This window comes from Hyaena hyaena, unplaced genomic scaffold (assembly GCF_003009895.1).
Source record: "Hyaena hyaena isolate Hyena2069 unplaced genomic scaffold, ASM300989v1 scaffold_385, whole genome shotgun sequence".
NCBI lineage: Eukaryota > Metazoa > Chordata > Mammalia > Carnivora > Hyaenidae > Hyaena > Hyaena hyaena.
This window is the reverse complement of record NW_024081022.1, coordinates 1,316,943-1,338,640: the sequence shown is the minus strand read 5'-3', so window position 1 is coordinate 1,338,640 and position 21,698 is coordinate 1,316,943. Positions and strand designations below refer to the sequence as shown.

The window sequence follows — 21,698 nt, the reverse complement described above, 5'->3', positions numbered from 1 at the left end:
CGCAGGTGCGCGGTGAGCCCCGCTGCCAGCAGGTGGCGCCGCTCCCCGTCCCGGCGGCCCGCCCGCGCTCCCCCCGCTTTCCCATCGGCCGGTCCAACCGCTGCCCGAGGACGGGTGGGAGGCACGCGGGGGGGGCGGGGGTGTTGGGGAGAAGAGAACTGTCACCAGGGCCAGGAAGGGGAGGCTCTGGGAAAAGAGCAGAAGGCTTCAGCGAGGTCAGAGCGGGGGCCGAGGAGGAGGCAGCGGAGCCGGGTGGGGGGTGGGGGTAGCGGGGGGGGGGGCGGGGAGGGAAGGAGGGTGCGCGGGGGGATGCAGGTGTGCTTCCGGCCCCAACACCAGCCCCCTCGGCCTGAAGCCCCCCTACCCACGTGTGGAGGGAGCCAGGACGGAAAAGGGAATGAATGAATGAATGGATGAATGAATGAAGTAAACCAAGCATGAGTACCTGAGCCAATGAGTCAGGGAGTTCATTAATTCACACACTCACTCGTGACTAATGATGGGTTAGTGGGTGAGTGCGGGAGAGCAGGTGACGGCCCCCCAGCCCCGCCCGCGGCGCACTGTGGACGAAGCTCTGCTCCTCGGGCGTGCTGATGCTGGCCAGGTGCGCGCCGTGCGTCCGGCAGTGGGTCTCGGCCTCCTCCCAGCTCCTCCGCGCGGAGAAGTGCTTATAGCAGGCGCCCTGGAAGGCGTCCCAGCCCGGACTGCAGAAGCGGAGGCCTGGGGCACAGAGGGGGGGGCAGCTGAGGCCGCAGGGGACCCCAGGGGGCGGGACTCGGGGCCCAAACAGCCAGTAAGGGATGAGGGGCCTTGATGGCTCCCACCTCTGGGCGACAGGGACCGCCGGGGGACGGGGGGCTGCAGCCCCAACCCTCCATCCCAAGAAGGGCTGCGCCCTCGTCTCTTCCCAGGAGAGAACTGGCAGTCGAGGAGCGCCCCTCCCACAGGGGCCACCTGACCCGTGAGGACTTTGAGAGGTTGTGTGATTTGCCTAAACTGGAGACTCATGGCAAGGCCCGTGCCCGCCCGCCCTCCGGGCTCCAGAGCAAGCACGTTGTGGTGGGGGCCGGGCCGGGCACCAGATCCGCCCCCACCCCCCACCCCTGCCGCTCAGCACACTCACCAACATCACATAGGTCCCCCCCATAGCCAGGCAAACACAGGCAGCGGACCCCCTCCTCCTCCTCCAAGCATGTCCCACCATTGTGGCAAGGGCTGGGGACACAGTCGCCTGAGGGGAGAGAAGTGAGGTCCCCCAGGAGCCCGTTCAGCATCCACAGCCCCAAGCCCCTCGTCTTGGGAGCTCTCACAGCATCTTAAAGTCGGCCCGGCGCTCAGTTCCGGGGTTCTCTCCCACCCCGGCCCCCCTGGCCCCCCGCCACTTCGGGGTCGACTCAGCCCTGTGCGGGCCATTGCCGGGCCCACCAGCGTGGGCACGGGCTAACGGGCTGGGCGGAAGTGGCCAGAAAGGCCCTCAGGACCCAGCTCCACTGAAGGGAAAGATACTGGGCTGTCAGTCATGAGACTTGGACTCTTATCTGGCTCCTGGCTCTGCTGAGTGACATTGGGCAGGTCACTTTACCTCTCTGGGCCTGGAGTTTAGTTCCCCACCACCTTGTTTTTGTGCCAGGTCCCTGCACACTTCTGTTTGGTTTCGGTGGGCTGGATGAAACCGGAGGAGGGGAGCATCACCATAGCAACAGTGAGGGGTGGCCTGCCCTTGACTGCTTCTGGGACCTGATACTGGGGTAGGGGTGGGGGTGGGGGGCTAGCTATTCCTCTTGCTGTTCACTGGGTAAAGTCAACAACCCCAGAAGCTGATAGTGAAGAACCGATCCCGTCCCCAGGCTCCCCTCCACTCTGGGCCCTCTGCAGTCAGCCAGTCTAACCCCCTCCAATCCATCTCTCCCTTCTTCAGGCGCTCTCTCCTCCAGGCAGCCCTCTTAGACTGACGCATTGCCCTGAAGCTGCCATCTGTTGTCTGGCTGCGTCACCTGCCTTCTCCTCAGGACTCTCTCCCTGTGGGTCCTGGGGTAGGAGGTGGCTGCCCTTAGACCAGTGCTCAGACAGGGCACATTCTACTCCTTCTGGGCCAGGAAGAGGAAGATGGCCCCACAGACTGACAGTGCAGGGCTGGGCGCTCAGCCTGGGAGGTACAACCACCCCCGGGCGGGACTCTTCGGCCCACACCACACCCCCAGCAGCCAAGGGCAGGGCCCCCTGTGCTTCCCTCTGCCTGGTGGGGGTGGGGGGAGAGCAGAGGGGGGGAGGAGACACTGGAGTCGAATCCAAAAATTTTGCTGGGATGACCTCGCTGTTTTGGGTGAAATGAATCAGCTGTTCCAGCACCCGCACCCTGGCACCTCTCCTCCTGCCAACAATTTCTTCCAGGCTGGGAGCACCGGCTCCCAGGGCGAAGGGGGAGGGAGGTGTTTGGTCTAGCCCGGCACGCACGCGCCCCGCAGAGGGCAGGAGCCCTGGGGGACGGGGACTTCCACACTTGGTCCCTGGTTGTCCACCCAGGCCATAGCCCCCACCCCCACCCCAGGGCAGACAGAGTGGGGGCAAAGGAACTCCTTCCTGAGACTTTCTGCTCTTCCTTCCTCCCCCCTTCTTGGGGCCAACTGCTGTACACAACCAGAAAGTTCTTCACTCCTGCTGTAACGGCAGCGCCAGAGGACATCGGTCACCCTCCAGGTGGGGGAACTACAATCCTGCAGAGACTTCCCCTGCTTCTCTTCCCACCAACCCCCTCGCAACGCACACAGCACTGAACTCCAAGGCCAGCTGGTCAGGGAGCCAGGAGTTGGCATGGGGGAGCCTGGGTGTGATGCAGGGGCCCCCAGCCCGCCCTGGACCTTGTAGGAAGGGTGGTCCTGGGACCGGGCGGATCCCAGCCTTCTCCAGGGATCCCCACTGGGAACCTCAGCCTTCCCTGGATGGGTACGGCTTCTCTCAGAGCCCAGAGCCTGACTCCCCACCCCTGTCCCCACCTCCACATTCCCTCTTCCTCGCCTCCTGATTTGGTCTTCTCCAGCATTAGGGACTTGGCGATCCTTTGGTTCAGGGAAGGTGAGGCCATTCTTCCTAGGGGTGGGGTGGTCTTTCGTGCAGGGGTTAGTGAAGAAGGGGGAGGCCATGGGCAGAGGGATGAAAGTTAGATACTGTCTCCCTGCTGAGTTGTGCCGAGGGGGAGGCTGGGGTGCCTGGATGCCAGTTTGGGCCTCTATGCTAAGATGGGCTTTCTCTATTAGGAGTCTGTATGTATGGCTCTACATGGGAGCCATCCAGATGGATCGGAAATGAATACAAGCGTGCACATGCATACACACACACACACACACACACACACACTCAGGCTGGTGGGGGTTTCTCCCCATCGGGAGTGAGGGACAACTGCTCGCAGTCCCATGGATGGATGGACAGTGACTTCTCTGTACAGTCAGATCTGCGCTCCCGGCAGTTGGGAAGAAAGGCAGAGGAGAGCCTGAGAGGGGGTGAGGGAAGAGTGAGCAGTGTTAGGCTGGTGGGCAGGAAAGGGCGCTGGCTGAGGATGAAGAGGGGAGGCAGAGGCGTGGAGAGCAAGGGAGACAGGAGAGAGCGAGGGAGCTGCCTGTAACACAAACCCAGGGGATGAAAAGGGCAGGCAGCTGGGGGTGCAGACAGAGGGTGCCAGAGTTTTGGTTATAAAGTGGTTTAATAGAGATTTATTTCCAAGGCTTGTTTTCCATGAAACAGTCAAAAAAATACTTCACAGAAGTAGTCGCTTAAGGCTCTGTGGGGGTACAGGCTCTTCTAGACCCCAGCGGCTGACCCCAGGCTTCCCTGACATCAGGGGGGTGTCTGAAGGGGAGGGAAGGGGGTAGTAGGAGAGGGGCAGGGGCCCTGAAGAGTATAATAGGGACCCGGGGCCGCCTATCGCATTAGAAAGGAGGGTGTTCTGTGGGGCCGAACGAAGCCAAGGGCAGGAAAGAGTCTCAGGAGGGCAGTGGTGGGGCCGGAGTTACGGGGTGGGGCCATGGAGTTGGGGGTCATGAGGTGAGAAATCAGAGAGCTGGTGTGCAAGGCTGGAAACTCACAGGCAGAGGTGTACAGGCAATGAAGACGAAGGACAGGAGAGGCTGGGGCAATGGCGGTTAAAGGACCATAGGTCACGTGACCCAGAGCTTCAGGGGGAGAAAGGGGAGGAGGAGGAAGAGGGAGGTTGAGCCTTGGGCAAAGTTACCTGATGAGGGGGCCACGGCCACTCCGCCTTGGCTGGCGCTGTCAGTGGGCAGCACCGGCTGAACCCGCACTGAGGTCCCTGCTGGGACAGTTCTTCCAGAATTCTCTTCAGAGGGGGCCTCCAGTTCCCCGGCACCCTCAGGGGCCTGTGTGGCTGGAAGCAGGGCGGGGGTCTCCTCAGAGCTCCCTGTCTCCTCACTCTCTCCTCGAGGGACCCCAGACAGCTCAGGACCCCCAGCCTCCTCCCCCACCTCTCTCTCCCCAACCGGAGCGGAAGGTGGTGGGGATGCCAGTTTCCCGTTCTGGGGAGTGGGCAGAGCCTCCGTGGGGGGTCCCAGGACCCCTGGAGGCCTGGGGGCCTCTGGCTCTCCACCGGGGGGTGGTGATGCTCCAGGCTGTAGCACCGCCCTCGCTGGCGGCGGGGAGGCACGGGAGAGCCACTCCTCTGGGACTGGCTCCGTAGGGAGAGGAGGCTCTGGGTCCGGGCTGCCGAGCTCGCTGGGCCAGGCCCACAGGGCCTCGTCCTCCACCTGCTCCTCTCCCTCCTCCTCTTTATCTTCTTCATCCATGTATTTCTCTTCTTCCTCCAAAGCCTTGCCTTCCTCTTCTGAGGACCCCAGGGGAGGTACAATGGACTGGGTTTCGAATTCTAGACAAAGCACAGGTGGTTCAGCACCACGGACAGCACCCGCCCGCCCCGGAAGCCCGAAAGGGGGGGAAGGAAGGCGGGGCTGGGGAGGGGGAGGCCCGCAGGGGAGGGGGCGGGGGCTGCCCTGGATGGGCTGTCTTCCCTCCCCACCTGAGGACCTTCAACTCGAGCTGCAATACCGAGGCTACCTGGAGAAGGCTCTGTGAGCTGTCATTAATTAGCCCAGTAAAAAGCATAGTCATTGCACCTCCCTCTCCTTGTCTTAAAATTCTCTAGTCTATTTTGGGTCGGTAAGGGGGAGGAGGGAACAAAGCAGGGAGCACCCTCCTTCCCAGAGCCGGAGAGTCTGGAGTGGAATGTGCCGGAAAGGCGAAGGGTGGGAGAGTTCTGGAGACGGACCCTGCATCATCGAGATGCTGAGAAAGGACGGGGCGGTCATGCCGGCCATAAGCCCAGCACCCTGGGGTTGCAGCCTCGCCCCCAACTTCTCTTACTAAGCCACTCCAGTTACCGAGGAGGGTCCTAGGGGCCTCTGCTGGGTCTTCCGGAGTGGAGCCTCCGCCTCCCCCATCCTCCACCACGGGGATGGAGTAGATGGCTCCCCGGGACTCTCTCTCCACGGCCTCCCGGGGCAGCTGCAGCTCCTCCAGGGTCTCCGTCACGGTGACAATGGCCTCCAGCCCGTCAGAGGCTGGGTGGGAGGCGTCAGGCGTGGCGGAGGGCTGGCCAGAGTCTGCGAAGAGGAAGGTGTCAGTAGAAGGTTAAATAGGTGACTTTGCCTTCAGTCACAGCCTGAACGTGAGGGCTCTGGGTTAGACTCAGAGACCATGAAATTCTCTCAGTTCTCACTCATCTCTCATGGGAGGACCCATGAGACCCAGGGAACACCACCACCTTCATCACTCATTCCTCAGGCATTAATTAAGTGCCCACTCTGTGTCAGGACACGGAGTCTTCTGGGCACTGAGGAGAGAGTGGAGAAAAAAGGGCAGCAAGCCTCCTGCCCTAAGGGGAGTGTATAACTTAGCTACATAATAAACAAATACACATGTAGTGCTAACATATAAAGAACACTCGGGCAGAAAAAGGAAATAGAACGATGAGAAGGCCTACTTTAGATAGAGTGGTCAGGAAAGGCTCAGGGGAGAGAGATTCCCTTGAGTAAGGGCACAGAGGCAGTCAGCTCCTCGGGACACCTTGGGAGCAAGGTGTGAGGGCTCCCAGGGCTCCTGAGACTTTTGAAATGCAAGGGGCCAGGTGGGCATCACTCAGGAGAGCCGAAGGGTGGAGTGCAGGAGGGACACTCAACAGTCGCCACCCGAGGGTCTCAGAATCCGAGCAAGAAGGCAAAGGAAGGGGCCACCCCGTCCTTCCAGGAGCTGCTCCCTTCACACAACAGAGCTTTCGAATGGATTACCTTGTCTTCGGAGAAGAGAGCCGAGATCAGAAAACCAATGAAGCGGCGGTGGAATTAGGCTAAGAAAAGCCCCGAGGGCTGCCTGTGCTCAGCCAGACGGGAGAGCACAGCACGTCCCGCCCCCATCACTTGCTCCAGTGAGCCCTGCTCACGCCAGACAAGCAAACCTGTGTCCTTGCCGGCCTCTGTCCTCCACCTGTTCCCAGCCAGCCAGCCTCTCCATCCAGCCCCTCCTCCGTCCAGCCCCTCTTTCCGCGTCTTCCCGGAACAGTACTTGGCACGGAATCAGCGTATAGACACGTTCACTATCACTATGATCGTCACCATCTGCCTTCCGGTTGGCCTTTCCAGATGGACCTGCCTTCCCCTAGACGCCACTTCCCCACCACTCCCCAGCCCCAGGCTGAATATGTTTGGAGATCTGTCCATAGAAGTAATGCTTTCTTAGCCTCTCCTCGTGCTGAGGGCCAGGCATCTCGTCCTCCCTCAGACTGGGGGCTCCCAGGGCAGACGCAGGTCTCCCCCTTCAGCGTAGGAGCCCCCCCAAAGGGAAAGGCTGTGTATTCTCCCTTCATTTTTGCCTCCAGCCCTTGTCTCAGCTCTGCGGGCCCACACCTCAAGCCAGGACCCACACGCCCCATGCCACTGCCTCCCTGACTTCAGTCACTGGGGGTGCCTCTGGGCATCCTAGGCACCACCTTCCTTTCAGCCCCCAATATAAGCTGTGACCAGGAGGCCATCTCTGCACCCAACCATCCTTGAGGACCTGCTCCCTGTGGGGGAAACTGTGTCTGCCTGTCAATACTTGGTGGTTAAAGATCTGACACCCGCGAGCTGAAGGTTCCGGAACCCCCACCCCCCACCCCAAGGGCTCTTGAAGGCCATTAGGCTAACTGGAACAAAGACCTGAGCAAAACTGGACAGGGCTGCGTGGGGCCAGAGGGCTCAAGTCCGTCTGTCTGACAGAGAGAGAGGGGGCTCGGCGTCTGCGGGGGGCCGGCTCACCTCGGAAGCAGTAGACGTTGAAGCGGCTGTACTTGTCCGGGAAGCCGGTCTGGTTGGGGAAGAGGAAGAGAGTCTTGACACCAGGCAGGCCCCCGCCACAGCGCTGGCTGGGCGTGACGATGGGGTAGCGCACGCTGCCATCGGCCAGCCAGCCGGGGCTGCAGCGGTCCAGGCCACCATCCCAGGCTGCATACAGCTGGCCCGTGGTGGCAATCTGTGCACCCCGCTCCCGGCAGTATGCCCGTGCCTCCTCCAACGTCAGCTTGTCTGGAGGGGCGCCCAGGAACAGCTCTCCTGGTAGGGAAGAGGGGGCCGGGTCACCAGGGAGCTGGGAGCCCCTTGTACCCTGGGCTCCCGCAGAGACCCTAGGCTGGCTTCTCTGGGCCTCAGTCTCCTCATCTGTGACACGGAGTCAAATTCCCTATTTCAAGGTCAAAGTTGGGGTAGAACCTCAGGACAGATGTTATTACTCAGAGGAGCCTGGCTCAACTTCCTCCTTCTGCAAAGAAGGTAAGCGAGGCCCAGAGAGGCTAAGAGCGGAGAGCTGCAGAGTCAGACGCAAACTCAGTCTCGTCCCACCTGTCGGAGACTTTGGCCGTGAACGTGCTTCCACGGCTGCATTTGGAGGAGGGACACTGGTCGTGTCTCTGGACGCCCCCCCCAGATGCCTGCTTGAACCCGTGAGGGACGGCAGGCCCAGCAGAGGCCCCTGAGGACCTCCAGGCAGCACCGGAGAAGGGGCTCAAGCCTGAGAACGCCTCACCCCCAATCACCATTTAGGTCTTCGGCATAGCAGTAGACATCATAGAGGTCATCCGGGTCCACCACGCCGTAGTTCCGGACCCCAGGGAAGCCATCCATGTCTCCGTAACAGGCCTCCCGCGGGGTCTGGATGGGATACCTGGGAGCGAGTACAGACGCCTTCATCAGGGAGCCCTCCAGGGATGCCCCTCCTGAACCACACTGCCCTTCAAGGCGGCCCGGTTGTCTTCCCAGCTCTGCAGGGACACCCCCCAGGGCAGGGTCCTCACCCACCCTCATTCCCGGGAGGCAGGGAGCCCTGTGCAGCTGGCCTGAGGCAGCGGGCAGCCCCTGGCAGTGCCCGGGGCCAGCGCCACCAGACACAAGTAGAAGCCCTGCCCACTGCCCCCCCCCCCGCCCACCTCACGGTCTGGTCGGACAGCCAGCCAGCATCACACTGCTCATAGCCCCCGAGGTAGGCGGCGTAGAGCTGCTCCGGGGTGGCAATGCGGGCTCCGATGCGGGCACAGGCCTCCTGGGCCCGGGCGAAGGAGAAAGCGTAGCGGGCAGAGCCCTCCCGGTAGAGAAAGACGACCCCTGAGGGGCAGACAGGAGCCGTGAGGCGTGGTCACCCCCAAACTGGCCTCCCCTCACCCTCCTTGCCACTCCCCTGGACACAAGGGGGAAAGTCCAAATTGCGCTCACTCTACAGCATGAGGGGCTTAAGTTAGACTGTGAGTAGGATTTCCTCCACCTGAAGAGAGAAAGGAGGTGACAAAGGCTTGTAGCTACGCACCCCTTTTCCAGCTCGGTCTGTGCCTGTCACAGGTGCGTTTGCTTCCCCCTCAGACTGTGGGCTCCCGGGGGCAGCGGTCCTTCCTCCCCCCCCCAGGAACCTGCCTCCCTCCTGCCCTCACCTTTGACCTTGACCTCCACGGCGTCGCTGCTGTCGTCTATGCCGTGCTGGACCTCGCAGCGGTAGATGCCAGAGTCGTTGGGCCGCAGCTCGCTCAGCGTCAGGGAGACGTCGGTGAGCGTCGCCGGGTAGGCGGGCAGCGCCACGCGGAACCGGTAGGCCTCGCTCACCTTGACGCGCAGCCCCCGCGCCACCAGCACCTCGGCCTCCCGGCCCCCGGACAGGAAGGTCCACTTGACCCGCGGGGAGCCCAGCACGGCCCGGCGGCCCGGCGGCGGCCGCAGGTAGTGAACGTGGCACGGGATGGTGAGGGCGCCGCCCAGCACGCCCTGCAGAGGCGCGTCGCCGGCAATGCGCACGCGGAAGGCCCGGTCCTCTGTGGGTGGGCAGGTGGGGCCGCCTGGGACTCAGGCGCCTGGGTCCGCGGCGTCCCCCTCCCCCCCGGGGGGGGTTTCCACGCGCCCCCCGCGGCCAAGGTCCTGCATGCCCACCCCGCACCCCCTCCAGACCTGTCCCCAAAGTCTCCCGGTCGGCTCTGCCCCGAGTGGCCCAGCATCAGCGCAAGATTCCCAGGCTGCACCCCAGGTTTTCTAACCTCGCCCCCTGGGTCCTCCAGCCCTGTCCTCAGGGTTCCCCTCGGACTCACCTGCACGATTTCTCCCCCTGCCCCATTCATCCCTCCGCACCCTAGAGATGGGCAGCCTGCCCCTCCCCTCCCCTACCAGAGACCACAGCTCTTCCCTTACCCCCAAGTGTCCCAGGCCAGGCCTTTCCCCACAGTCCCCCCAATCCCGTCTCCCCCCTGGGTCCCCTAAGGCTGGAAGAGGTTGGTGGGACCGAACAAGAGCCGCCCCCTCCCATAGGGGAGACGCAGGAGACGGAGACAGGGACCCCGAGTGGGGTGGCTTACCTGAGCTGTCCCCTTCCAGGGCATCAGCTGAGGCCGCGGGGCCCCGGGCCAGGGCCAGGACCGCCAGCAGGGGCAGGGACAGCGGGGCCATGCTCAGGCTGGTGGAGGGACTTGAGGAGGAAAGATGGGGTTAGACTTCAAGGTGGACCCCCCCCCGGCTCCCGACCACACATATCCTGGCCCAAGACGCCCACTGTCCCCTGCTCACTGTTCACAGCCTCATTTCCGATCCTGCCTCCCCGCCAGGGGGCTCTTCCTCGGAACCCAGACGTGGGCACTAGTCAACTTGCTGCGTGAATTGAAGAAAGTTCCTTAAGTTCTCTGGGCCTTTGTTTACTTACTTGTAAAAGATCACCATTACGACCACCTCACAGGGTGTGAGGCTATGTGCTTTCTACCCTAAAACCCCTGTACAAATGCACAGTTGCAGGCACACAGCAGGAGCTCAATAAATGCTCCAAGCATGAGTGGTGGGTGCTATAATACTTAACAATTCCCTCTGCTCTTCCCAAAGGGAAGAGTTCCTTCCTCAAACCCAGAGCCTCCTGCTGCCCCAGTACCTTTCCAACATTCCCTTCCTGCCCCTTCCTCCCTGAGTACCACACCCACCTGGCCTTTTCCAGGAGGGCCTCCTAGACTGAACCTGGGCACCGCACAACTTCTCTCTAGCCCAGCTCCTCCCTGACCGCTCCCTACCCCACTGTTAACTTATAAGGAAACTCTTCTCTTTACTCGTCGCACCCTCCACCCCCTCTTGGCCGCCTTCTCCCTTCTTCCCAGCCTTCCTTTCTGCCTGGCACGGGCTTTCCCACCGGATCTCCTGGCTCAGAGACCAGCTGGGACAAAGCCCCTGTCTCTGCCAGTCTGGCTTCCATCCAGCCTCTCCTTTCCCCCGCCCAGTCCTAGGCTGGGGGGGTGGGCTCAGGGAGGGGGAGAATAAATGGGAGGGGCCATCTCTCTCTTGCTCTCTTGGCTATCAGACACTGTGAGAACCCAGAAGATTCCTCTGCGGGTCTCAAAGAACTTACACTCTCATAACGGAGGGGTGGGGAGAGAGGTGACATTGAGAAATGGAACCCAGAGGGGCAGAGAGGGATAAGGCTGACCCAGAGTGCCCGGCCAGGCCGAGTCAGGTACCAGCAGGGCTGGCATCCGACATCATCCTTACCGGCCGGGCTACGCTTAGCAGAGCACGAAGACCATGGACTAGGCCAATGGTGCAGCAGGAGGGACGCAGGTTAGACCACAGGCACGACTTCCTAGAGATCAGGTTCATTCCCACTCTGGGCCCATTGTTCAACCTCCACCTTCTATGCCCTCGCAGGCGCTGCCTTCATGCATGTCTCCCCCTTCCTGAGCCTGAGCCTCTCTCCCAAGTCCCCGCAGGGATGTCAGGGCCTCCCCACCACTGTAACCTCCATTTCCGCCACCACGGCGGGCCTTCACTGCCTCAGAGTCAGACTTGGGGAAGGAGTGACGGGAGCCAGATGTCCAGGGTCTCTCTGGATGGGGCCAGATCAGAGGACGCTGAGACCGGCTCTGGGCATGGGAGCACTCGGGAGCACTGCTCTCTGGGGATGAGGGTGGAGCGTTTGGCGGGAGCAGCTGGTGCCTGCCGGGTGCTAGGCAGACTGTCCCCTTCCATCTTAGCTGGGGCCAGGCCCCGGGCCAGGCCCCTTTCTGGCGCCTTCCCTTCCCTCTCTCTGGGCTGGAGCCGGAGCTGCTCACAGACCAGGTCCCAGCTTTCTGACAAGTGGCCCAGAAACCCATATATTTGGAGCCACTCTGGGACCGACACCCTGGACCCCCCTCTCACCTCTGTCTTGAAGGGTAAAGGGAGAAGGTGTGAGGCTGATGGGGCCCTGGCCAGCCCGGGCATGGAGGCTCGCCCACCCCCATCTCCGGGAATGGGGGTCACTGACCAGAGGGGCCTGGATTATGTGGTTGCCCCAGTCGGAGACCCCTGCGCTGCCCCCACCCCACTGCCAAGCCCCCCAAGCTTGGGCTTCAGCCCCATCCTGGAGCAGCTAGGAGTCCCGAGAAAACGGAGTCGCCCCCACACTGGGCACCAGCCTCCGCGCAGGCACCGGCCTCTGCACTCCCTCCGCTGTCCTCCAGAGCCGGATGCCCTCTCTGTCTCTGTCCCAGAGGGCTCGGCCGTCTTCCTGTCCCTTCCCTGTGCCACACCGTCCCCCTCTCCAGCTCGCCCTTCCCTGCTCCAACTCATTTCTGCCCTTGCCTTGAGTTTCCAAGCTGTTCAGGAAACTTCCCTCTTGTTACCTCGTCATTCCCGTCGGACCACGGACGTCCATCTCCCTCACAGGCACAGAGGACTGGCATCAAGACCAGGCCACATGTGCGTGCGTGTGCGCGCGTGTGCCCACCCATGCGTACACACACCCAACTCCCACCCTCTCCGTGCTGAGTGCCCCCCGCTCCCCGCTGGCAGTCCAAGGTCAGCCCCATAGGAACCAGCTTCCAGTTCTCAGCAGGCTCAGCAGGAGGGAAGCTCCGAGCTGTCCCCTTTGGTGGCTGCGTGAGCCCGAACGTGCTCGCGAGAAGCCAGGTTCTCTAGCAGAGAAGTCGCACAAACGGCCCTACTGATCAGCAGCGCAGCGAGCAATACTATCAGCATCACTCACTGCCCAGCTACTGCAGCTCCTCTAGTTCAGAACCTGAAAGGTGGACGGTGCCGAGTGAGCCCTGACAACACGGGGCTGGCAGTGCTGTGGGGGGCGGCGGGGGGTGGGGAGGGGTAGTGGGGGGGGGTCCGTGGATAACAGCGACCCTGGATCTCACTGCCATTATCTGGAATAGAAGTCATGCAGACACTCACAGCGCTAGCAAAACTGATGGCAAATGTCTGGGTCCCACTGGAAGCACGTGGGCAGAGCTATTCTGAGCGAGGGGAGGAACGTGTAAGGACCCTGGGCCGGGGGTTCCCAGCCCGCGGGCAGTGCTAGAAAGGTAAGCAGGGCTGGTAACCGGAATTCCGTCTACCTGATCAGGCCTCTCAAAAAGGCTTCCCGTGTATAACCTTAACTTTGAGAAAAATGCTGTCTGTCCCTTACACCGAATGAGGAACCCCAGGTTCAGGGAGGTCAACTAACTCGTCCAAGGTCACACAGAAAGTGAGTGGCAGAGTTGGGACCCCGGCTCCAGGCGGCGCCCGGACCCCCCAGCTGTGGCTCCGGGGAGGGGGTCCCCAGAAGAAGGGCCGCTTCCCGGCTCCTCCTGCCCGACCGCGCGCCCCAGACAAGGTCGGAATCTGGACGGGGCGCTGGCACCGGAGCGCGCAGCCAGGAGGCCGTGGGGACCCAGGGGAGGGGGTGGAATGGGGGGCGTTCCCATCAGACTCGGGGGGCGGCGGGGTCCGCGGGCCGGGGGGCGCCGGCGCCCCGGGAGGCAAGGGCGGCGGGGCTGGGGGCGCGGACCCGCCGCCTCCCTCCAGGGTCCGGGCGCCCCGGCGGCGCGCGCGCTCACCTACCGGCAGGCGGCCGAGGGCCGGGGCGAGGCTGCGGCACCGCCAAGTTTGCCGCCTCCTCCGGGCTCTCCTCCGGGCTCTCCTCCGGGTCCACGCTCGGTCCTGCGGCTGCAGCCGACTGCGGCGGGGACTGCGCGGGCGCGAGGAGACGCCGGGCCCGCAGGGCGCTCGGAAGAGGGCGCCGGGCCGGCGGGCGCCGCACAAAACCCCCTTTCTTCCCCCCGCCCCCGTCCCGCCCCTCCCCTCCCCGGGGCCGCCCCCGCCCCCTGGCCGGGGACGCGGGGGGCTCGCGAAGGTCACGCGACCCGCTGCCTCCTCTGCGTCCGTTCCCGGCGGCAGCCGCGAGAGCAAGGACGTGCGAAGTAGGACATGGTTCCGGCCGGAGAGGCCGCGACGCGGCTGCGGAGGGCGGCGGAGGGGCGGGCAGGGGGCGCTCGCGGAGCCGCGGCCGGGATTGCAGCCGGGGGGAGGGCAGTGAGACTCCCCGAGGGACTCCCGTTGGGCAAGGGGCGAGCAGGAGGGACCCAGACTTGGACAGTAAGGGAAGGATGACGGGGGCATAAACGTGGGGGAGGGGGCCCTTCGGGGGAGGCAGGAAGAGGTGCGAACGACCGTGGCCACCTCCCTGTTGGGAGCTCTGGTTGGGTCTGACTGCGGGGCGCTCCCACCCCTGCACAGAGGGCGGCTGACTTTGCAGCACAGCGGCGGAGGTTAGACAGCAGAGGCGCGGGTCAGCCGAGCAAGTCAGGGACTCTCTGGACGTGTGGCGGGGGCAGGGGCACTGCGTGGACACGCAGGTCATGCCAACCAGTGTGCAACACACAGGCGTTGCTGGGAGCCCAGAGGGCTCCCCCGGCCAGGGCTGCGGCTGATGAATGTGCAGCCCGGTGCCAGGGGGTGGGCCTCGAGGGCTGCCCGGCCGTGGGGGCCGCCTCAGAATACCAATGATGCCCCCGCCCCTGCCCCAGGGCCTCCTCTCCCCTCCGCTTTCCCAGGCCCTCTCTGCTCCTCCTCTCTCTTCCCCCTCCCTCCCGGGACTTGAAGCAGAGCCCCGGGGCACAGGCAGTTGCCCGGGTTCCCTTTCCGGGCGACCAGCATGTGGGGGATTTGATCCCCATAATCTCCGGCAGCACCCCCAAAATGTCCGTGAGGTGCCTGTGCTGCAAATCAGCCTCAGGACAGGTGTCTGTCCTTCCATTTAAATGGCACCCACGTCCCTCCCTCCTGTACGGGACTCGGGGCTGCCCTCTGCCGATGCCCCAGCTGCCCCCGTCACCACTGCCTGGACTCTACGCCCAGTGCTGTGGACTTGGTGCCAAAGGGCTTTCTAGAAGCTCACAAGAAACTCCTCCCTGAATCTTTGAGGAGCTAAAGGTAGAATTCTGGCCTCTCCCTGGACACCCATCTAGTGCGGAGACAGGACAGGAAGGCCTGGGGGTGGGGCTGGTACGGCCCTTTAGTAAGGGGGGTGACCCAGGCAGGGACGTGAGCCTGGAGAGGACAGAACAGGTGCCTGACCGAGTCTGGGGAGGGAGAGACCTCCATTTATTCATTTCATTAAATAAACATTAACAGAACGTCCACTATGGACCACGCACTATTTTAGGACCCAGTCCTCTGGAGAAGGGGGACCTGGCCTTGGGGCCAATCCGGGCAGTGCCTGGTAGCCCTGGCCTCCCTTCGCCCCCCTCAGACCTCGCAAGCTCGAGCTGAAGGAGGCCCCGCCTCCCCCAGGGCAGTGTCAGCCCGGGTGGGGGGCATCCAGCCTGTCCCCACAGCGCCCACTCAGCTCCACTTGGGGCTTGAGTCCAGCCAGGCGGAGCCAGGCGACCAAGTGGCTGAAATTCAGTCTCAGGGGCGGCTTGCGTGTAACCACAGCCCTTGCCGCGGGGAAACCTGGCTGTGATGGGGAAAGACGGAGAAAGTGACCTTCCTCGCCACCTCTCCTCATGACTACAAGTGTGGACACACATTTTGGTGTCTCCTGGGGGAGTCCAAGCTTGACGGAGGCCGGCAGCATCTGGGGCTGGACCAGGGCTGGTAGCAGACAGTCTGTTCCAAGAGGCAGGCCCCTGCTGGGAGACCAGACGTGGTGTGGGGACAGGCGGGCGAGGGCCAGGGCTCGGCAGGCGGCGCGCGGAGGTCAGACCCCTGGTTCGCCATATGCAGCGGCCAGGACTCGGGAAGGGCCTCGTTCCTCAAACCGTTTCCCGTTCTCAGTTCTGAACAACAGGGGTGCCTCCTGTCTACGGCACCAGGTAAAGGCCACTGCACTTGGCCCATGAGCGAGCTTGGCAAAATCTAGTTCTTTTCCTTTGCCAGCCACACACACAAGCACACATGCCCCGAAATCTGCACAGGTCTGCTGGCCGGGCGGTGGGCGGGCCACTCCCCTGTGGGTGGGGGGGAGGACTCATTATCTGAGAAAGGAGGAGCCCTTGTCTGAGGATTCCCCAGGGGAGGAAATGAACGCCTCCCACATTTCCGGCTCTGCAGATTCACATGGAAGTCTAGCGCACCTGCTGATCAGGGCCTTGCTTTACTACCTGTACTTGCATCTTGTCCCTGGCCCCGCGACCCCGCCCCTCCCCCATTTCTGTCCCTTTCTGAGAAGAGGCAAGAGCCAAGACCCCCTCAAGGTCTCTGAAAGGGACCTTCAGGGACTGGCTGAGAGCGGGAGGATCAAGGGAAGAGGAGGAATTAGAGCGAGATTTTGGGGAGATCTTCCTGCCCCTGTAACAGAAGGAGAAAGTGTCAGGAAGCCGCTGCACCTTCCGGACAAGGAAACACACCCGGGGGTGAAGCGACCGTCCAGGGTCACACAGCACGTGATTGGCTGACCGTGACTAGATGCCAGTCTCCTGACGGATGCCCAGGCCGGGGTTCTCAACAGGGCTCCAGCTGTCTCTCAGGGGACAGAAATGGTAGAGGCAGAGAGAGAGAGAGAGAGAGAGAGAGAGAGAGAAGGAGGGAGAGTGAGGGCAGCCCAGCTGGCCAGCCTCCCAGCCTCCTGGGCCCTGGGGACTTTTCTAGTCTCTCTGCATGAGAACAATCAGTCTCCGGCCTCTCCCCCTCCCCCGCTCCAGGCCAACACTGAGGCCACGACCCACGTTGAGAAACAGACCCACCAGGTTCCTGCAGCCCCCGTTTGCCCCAGTATTCGCCCCCAGGCTTCCTCAGTGGCCTCCGGGCCACAGTGGCCCCTGCAGTCCCCTGGGCACCTGGCCCCACTTTCCCAGACTCCAAGGTGGGGCCCAGGCTGCTCAGTTCCGCCCCCCCCCCCAGGCCCTGCAAGTCCTAGAGGCACGTGGGCCCTCTCCGTGGGGCCGCGGGGCAGGGGCCCCGCACAGCTGTGCCGGGAGAATGGGGGCTTTGATCGCTCCTGAAAGGGGCCAGGAAGCGCGGGACCCCAGCCCAGGCGGGGAAGGGGCCAGCCGTGTTTCCAGGGTTCCTGCAGCTGAGGGCCAGCGTGGGGGGGGGCGGGGTGCCATGGCAGGCGGGGTGGCGAGGGGGCAGCCGTGGGACCTGCGGGCTGAACGGCATCTTGGGAGAGGCCCTGAGCAGGAGCAGACGGCTCTCCGCCTGGAGGGGCGTAAAGCCTGTGTTCAGAGGGGACCACCAGACTGTTCCCCAAAGAAGAGCGGAAGGGACTGGAGGGCTGGAGCCTGAGACCACCCAGGTCTCCTTCTAGAAAAAGGCTCCTCGCAGCCCCTCTCCCTGAGCCCACCAGCAAGAGCTCGTTCACTTTTCTGTGGTGCTGGGGTAGCACTTGTGTCTGTGGGCCTCAGTTTCTTCACCTGTGAAATGGTAACAGCATCCTGTTTTATGGTTCTGACGTTGGAGCCACATAAACAATTTATACAATTAAAACATAAAACCGGGGTGCCCGAGTGGTGCAGGCGGTTAGGCGTCTGACTCTTGATTCAGGCTGAGGAGGTGGGATCGAGCCCCAAGTCGGGCTCTGTGTTGATAGCACGGCGCCTGCTTGGGATGCTCTCTCCCTCTCTCTCTCTACCTCTCTTTCCCTCTCTCTGTCTCTCAAAATAAATAAACTTTTTTTTAATGTTTTATTTATTTCTAGGAGAGAGAGAGAGAGAGAGAGAGGCAGCATGAGCAGGGGAGGGTCAGAGAGAGAGGGAGTCACAGACTCTGAAACAGGCTCCAGGCTCTGAGCTGGTAGTCAGCACAGAGCCCGACACGGGGCTCGAACTCACGAACCGCGAGATCATGACCTAAGCGAAAGTTGGACGCTTAACCGACTAAGCCACCCAGGCGCCCCTAAATAAACATTAAAAACACGTAAAATTAAATTTGAAATAATTAAATCAATTTTAGATTAAATTTAAGAGAACACAGGGATGCAATCTCTATAAATCTGCAACAAGGCGGGGGCGCCCGGGTGGCTCAGGCGATTAGGCATCTGACTCTTGTCGGACCCGGCTGGTTTGGCTTAGGTTATGATCTCATGGTTCGTGGGACCCAGCCCTGTGCTGACAGCGTGGAGCCTGTTTCGGACTCTCTCTCTCTCCTTCTTTCTGCCCCTCCCCCCCAATAAACTTAAAAAAATGAATAAAACAAAGTGAAACAAGTGTGCATAACCGTAGATGGTATTGGAGGCAAAGCCACGTGGGAGAATTTTCTTTCCAGTGATTATAAAATGCACCATTTTGACCATTCATCCCTCGGAATAAAAAGGACCACGGAGAAATCATAATGCTGGCATTGTTATTTCAAAATGCACTATTTCTTTTAGGAAGGCAAATAAGTAATTATAGGAATGGTGTTCAGACTAAGAGTTTCAGTGTGAGAAGAAGAAAGTCAAGCAAAACTGCTAATGTTTCACGTGAATTGGAAATGACAGCATGAACAGGTCACTCATATACACAACTCCCGGGTCGGCTGAAAAGGCGGAGCGGCAGTGACCACCCGCTGACACTGTGCGCCCCCTGTGACGGGACTGTGGCCTCTAAATGGTACTCCCCGCTAGCAGGAACTCGGCCTCTTGGGGATGGCCCAGTCAGGGGAAGGATAACTTGTCGTACTTAAGAATAAAGGACATTTTGAGACTCAGGTCAGGCTCATGTCAAAGGGACCCAGTAGCCAATTTGTGAAGACTCCTGTTGGCCACGATGAAATGTCAGCATTAAAATGAATATTGACTGCAAGGGATTGAAGCACATCAAGTATATAAAGCCCCAGAATTCATAATGATCCTAAAAGATAAAATCTTTGGGGCGCCTGGGGGGCTCAGCCGGTTGAGCGCTCAACTCCGGCTCAGGTCATGATCTCACAGTTCATGAGTTCAAGCCCCGTGTCAGGCTCTGTGCTGACAGCTTGGAGCCTGGAGCTGCTTCACATTCTCTCTCCCCCTCTCTCTGCCCCTCCCCCCGCCCGTGCTCTGTCTCTCTCTCAAAAATGAATATGCATTAAAAAAAAAAATCCCTGAGCACCTGGGAGGCTCAGTTGGTTAAGTGTCTGACTGTTGATTTTTTTTTTATTTTTAAAAAAATTTTTTAAAAATGTTTTGTTTCTGGGGCGCCTGGGTGTCTTAGTCGGTTATGCATCCGACTTTCGCTTGGGTCATGATCTCGCGGTTCGTGGGTTCGAGCCCCGCGTCNGACAGCACTGTGACCAAAGCCGGCGAGGACCCCACTCTCTAGAGCTGTTCTTCCAGCATGTGTGTGTGGGGGGGGAACCGAGGCGAAACCCATAAATATATCTTTGATGGCCGTATAAGCGATATAAAGAATGATCCTCTGGGGCGCCTGGGTGGCTTAGTCGGTTGAGCGTCCGACTTTCACTTAGGTCATGATCTCTCGGTTCATGGGTTCGAGCCCCGCGTTGGGCTCTGTGCTGACAGCCAGCTCAGAGCCTGGAGCCTGTTTCAGTCTGTGACTCCCTCTCTCTCTGACCCTCCCCTGCTCACACTGTCTCTCTCTCTCCCCTAGAAATAAATAAAACATTAAAAAAAGATTTTAAAAAAATGTTTTGTTTCTAAGAGAGAGACAGCGTGAACAGGGGAGGGTCAGAGAGAGAGGGAGACACAGAATCTGAAGCAGCTCCAGGCTCTGAGCTGTCAGCACAGAGCCCAACACGGGGCTCGAACCCACGAGCCGTGAATCATGACCCTGAGCTGAACTCGGACACTCAACCGACTGAGCCACCCAGGCGCCCCCCCGACTGTTGGTTCTGACTCAAGTCATGACCCCAGGGTCGTGGGATGGAGCCCCCACACTGGGCTCTGTGCTGAGCGTGGAGCCTCCTTGGGATTCTCTCTCTCTCTGCCCCTCCCTGCTTGTTTGCTCTCTCATTCACTCTAAAATAAAATAAATAAATAAATAAATAAGATCCCTGGTCACCTTTGGGCATTGATGGGGCAGCAACTCACAGTCGTGAGAATTACTGGGGTCTAGCGGGTCCTGTTGGTGACTGCCTGTGTCCCCTTAGCGGCCACCTTGACAAGCCAAAGGCTGCCGACTGCCCGAGGACTCTGTCTCACTGTGCAGGTCAGCTTGGCCCGAGTGCGTGGCAAGTCACCTGTGCGCGTGCCTCGGCCAGTGACAGAGGGGGGGCTGGTAGACCAGAACCCTGGTCCCCGCAGGTGGGGACACTGTGAGGCACGGCTCCCGTGTCCCCTCACTCCCAGCAGCTTCAAGCTCCAGATGGCCACAGTCATCACCTGCTCCCATTGTTTGGATCGTTTACTGAATTATTTATGGGAGTCCTTCTCTCCCTGTCTCCCTGTCCTGTTAAGATCTGGGAATTCAGGGGCGCCTGGGTAGCTCAGTCAGCTGGGCATCCGACTTCCGCTCAGGTCATGATCTCGAAGTCTGTGGGTTCGAGCCCCGCATGGGGCTCTGTGCTGACAGCTCAGAGCCTGGAGCTGCTTCAGATTCTGGGTCTCCCTCTCTCTCTGCCCCTCCCCTGCTCACACTTTGTCTCTTTCTCTCTCTCTCAAAAAATAAACATTAAAATAAATAAATAAATAACAAGATCTGGGAATTTGGAGCCACTGAGTCACGAGCACACGTGGGCGAGTGTGTTTGGAGAGCACCGGTGAGCTCCGAGGGCAGGGAGACTGGACTCACACAAGTCCGATCTGTGTCGAACCGAGACTGTCTCAGCTCACCTAGGGCCTCAAGGGGCATCTCTGTGACCAGGCTTCAGAGGAAGAGGAAGCCCAGGCTGCTTCACCGGAGTGGGGGGTGGTGTCACATTGATGTCCTGATGTGAGCTGAAAGGGAGGAGGTTCCCACACTGGCCACCCTAGTTTGCAGGGGGGAGGTGACTGGGGAGGAGGAGACTGCGGGGGAGGAGACGGGCAGGGGGAGGAGACTGGAGGGGAGGAGGCCTTTGTCCCCCACGCCAGGGCCCTGAATGGAGCAGTTATGGCTGCGGACAGTCAGCCCAGGCTCCCTGTCACCAAGGCTGGCAGAGCCGCTGTGGGCTGCTTGGCTTGTCAGCTGCACAGACAGATGCTGAGCCCTCGACATGGTGGCGTCCCTCAAAGAGACCGACCAGCCTCTGGGAAGCATGGTGGCCACAGTGTACCTCTTATGATCCGAATGGAGGGGCGATATTTCCTTACTGGGATTATGCACATTCTAGTGTTAGTTAGAGAGAGAGGAAGAGAGGGAGAGAGCATGAGCAGGGGAGGGGCAGGGAGAGAAGGAGACACGGAATCGGAAGCAGCTCCAGGCTCTGAGCCGTCAGCACAGAGCCCGACGCGGGGCTCGAACTCAAGAACCACGGGATCATGACCTGAGCCGAAGTCCACGTTTAGCCGACTGAGCCCCCCAGGTGCCCCAGATCATGCGCATTCTGGATATGGACTTGCCTTCCGGGCCCACGTGCCAATATCCAAGGACACAAAGGAAATGATTTATCCCATGAGATCCCACACAGTGTCCCCTCTAACCAAGGGGATCCACTTTACGGTGCAGGGAAGGTGACAAGGACACAGTGTGGCGTCCGTGGGCCCTGCGGCGTGGCAGCCAGGTGGCCGAATGCATCCGTGCGGCCTCTTTACAGCGCATCCAAGTACCAGCTTGGGGAACGACACCGTCTGGGATTGGGGTCCCGGATGTCAACATGAGGTCTACGTTTTGAACGGATGGCGCCACATCCCAGATGGCTGGGCATCCTGGCACCCTCAGCCCCCGTGGCCCGTCTGCGGGCTCTCTGCTTCCTGTCCCTGTAAATTCAGCCCTGTGGGATCAGAAGCCCTGGCTCCTGGGGGGGGGGTGTCTGCCAGCAGCCTCCGGTCCCTTTGGGCACCATGGTCAAGCGACCAACAGGGCAAGAAGAGAATGAAGCAGCGACATTTGCCCCTGACCGTGCCCGGCGGGTGGT

The 21,698-nt window shown here is 61.1% G+C and overlaps 2 protein-coding genes across 8 annotated transcripts in view; both read right to left on the bottom strand.

Annotated features, from left to right (window-relative positions):
* The window catches only part of LOC120244654 (brevican core protein-like), a 14,775-nt gene extending 2,601 nt beyond the window's left edge, over positions 1–12,174 (bottom strand). The window contains exon 1 of the mRNA XM_039251288.1: positions 12,153–12,174. Coding sequence (XP_039107219.1) covers positions 12,153–12,174 — 22 coding nt within the window. The remainder of the gene's footprint in view (positions 1–12,152) is intronic.
* LOC120244744 (brevican core protein) lies at positions 313–13,501 on the bottom strand. Of its 7 annotated transcripts, none has more exons than XM_039251490.1 (10): positions 13,346–13,501; positions 9,863–9,972; positions 8,954–9,328; positions 8,459–8,633; positions 8,069–8,196; positions 7,296–7,589; positions 5,385–5,606; positions 4,226–4,873; positions 1,124–1,231; positions 313–720 (listed from the first exon to the last, which is right to left on the bottom strand). In XM_039251490.1, the coding sequence occupies exons 2-10, from the start codon at positions 9,951–9,953 to the stop codon at positions 494–496; spliced, it is 2,268 nt and encodes a 755-aa protein (XP_039107421.1). In that variant the 5' UTR covers positions 9,954–9,972; positions 13,346–13,501; the 3' UTR covers positions 313–493. The 7 variants fall into 7 exon arrangements, with proteins under 7 accessions (XP_039107421.1, XP_039107415.1, XP_039107417.1 ...); XM_039251484.1 differs by having other exon boundaries at positions 13,350–13,501; XM_039251486.1 differs by lacking the exon at positions 13,346–13,501 and adding an exon at positions 12,505–12,529.
* Positions 13,502–21,698: the final 8,197 nt, after the last annotated feature.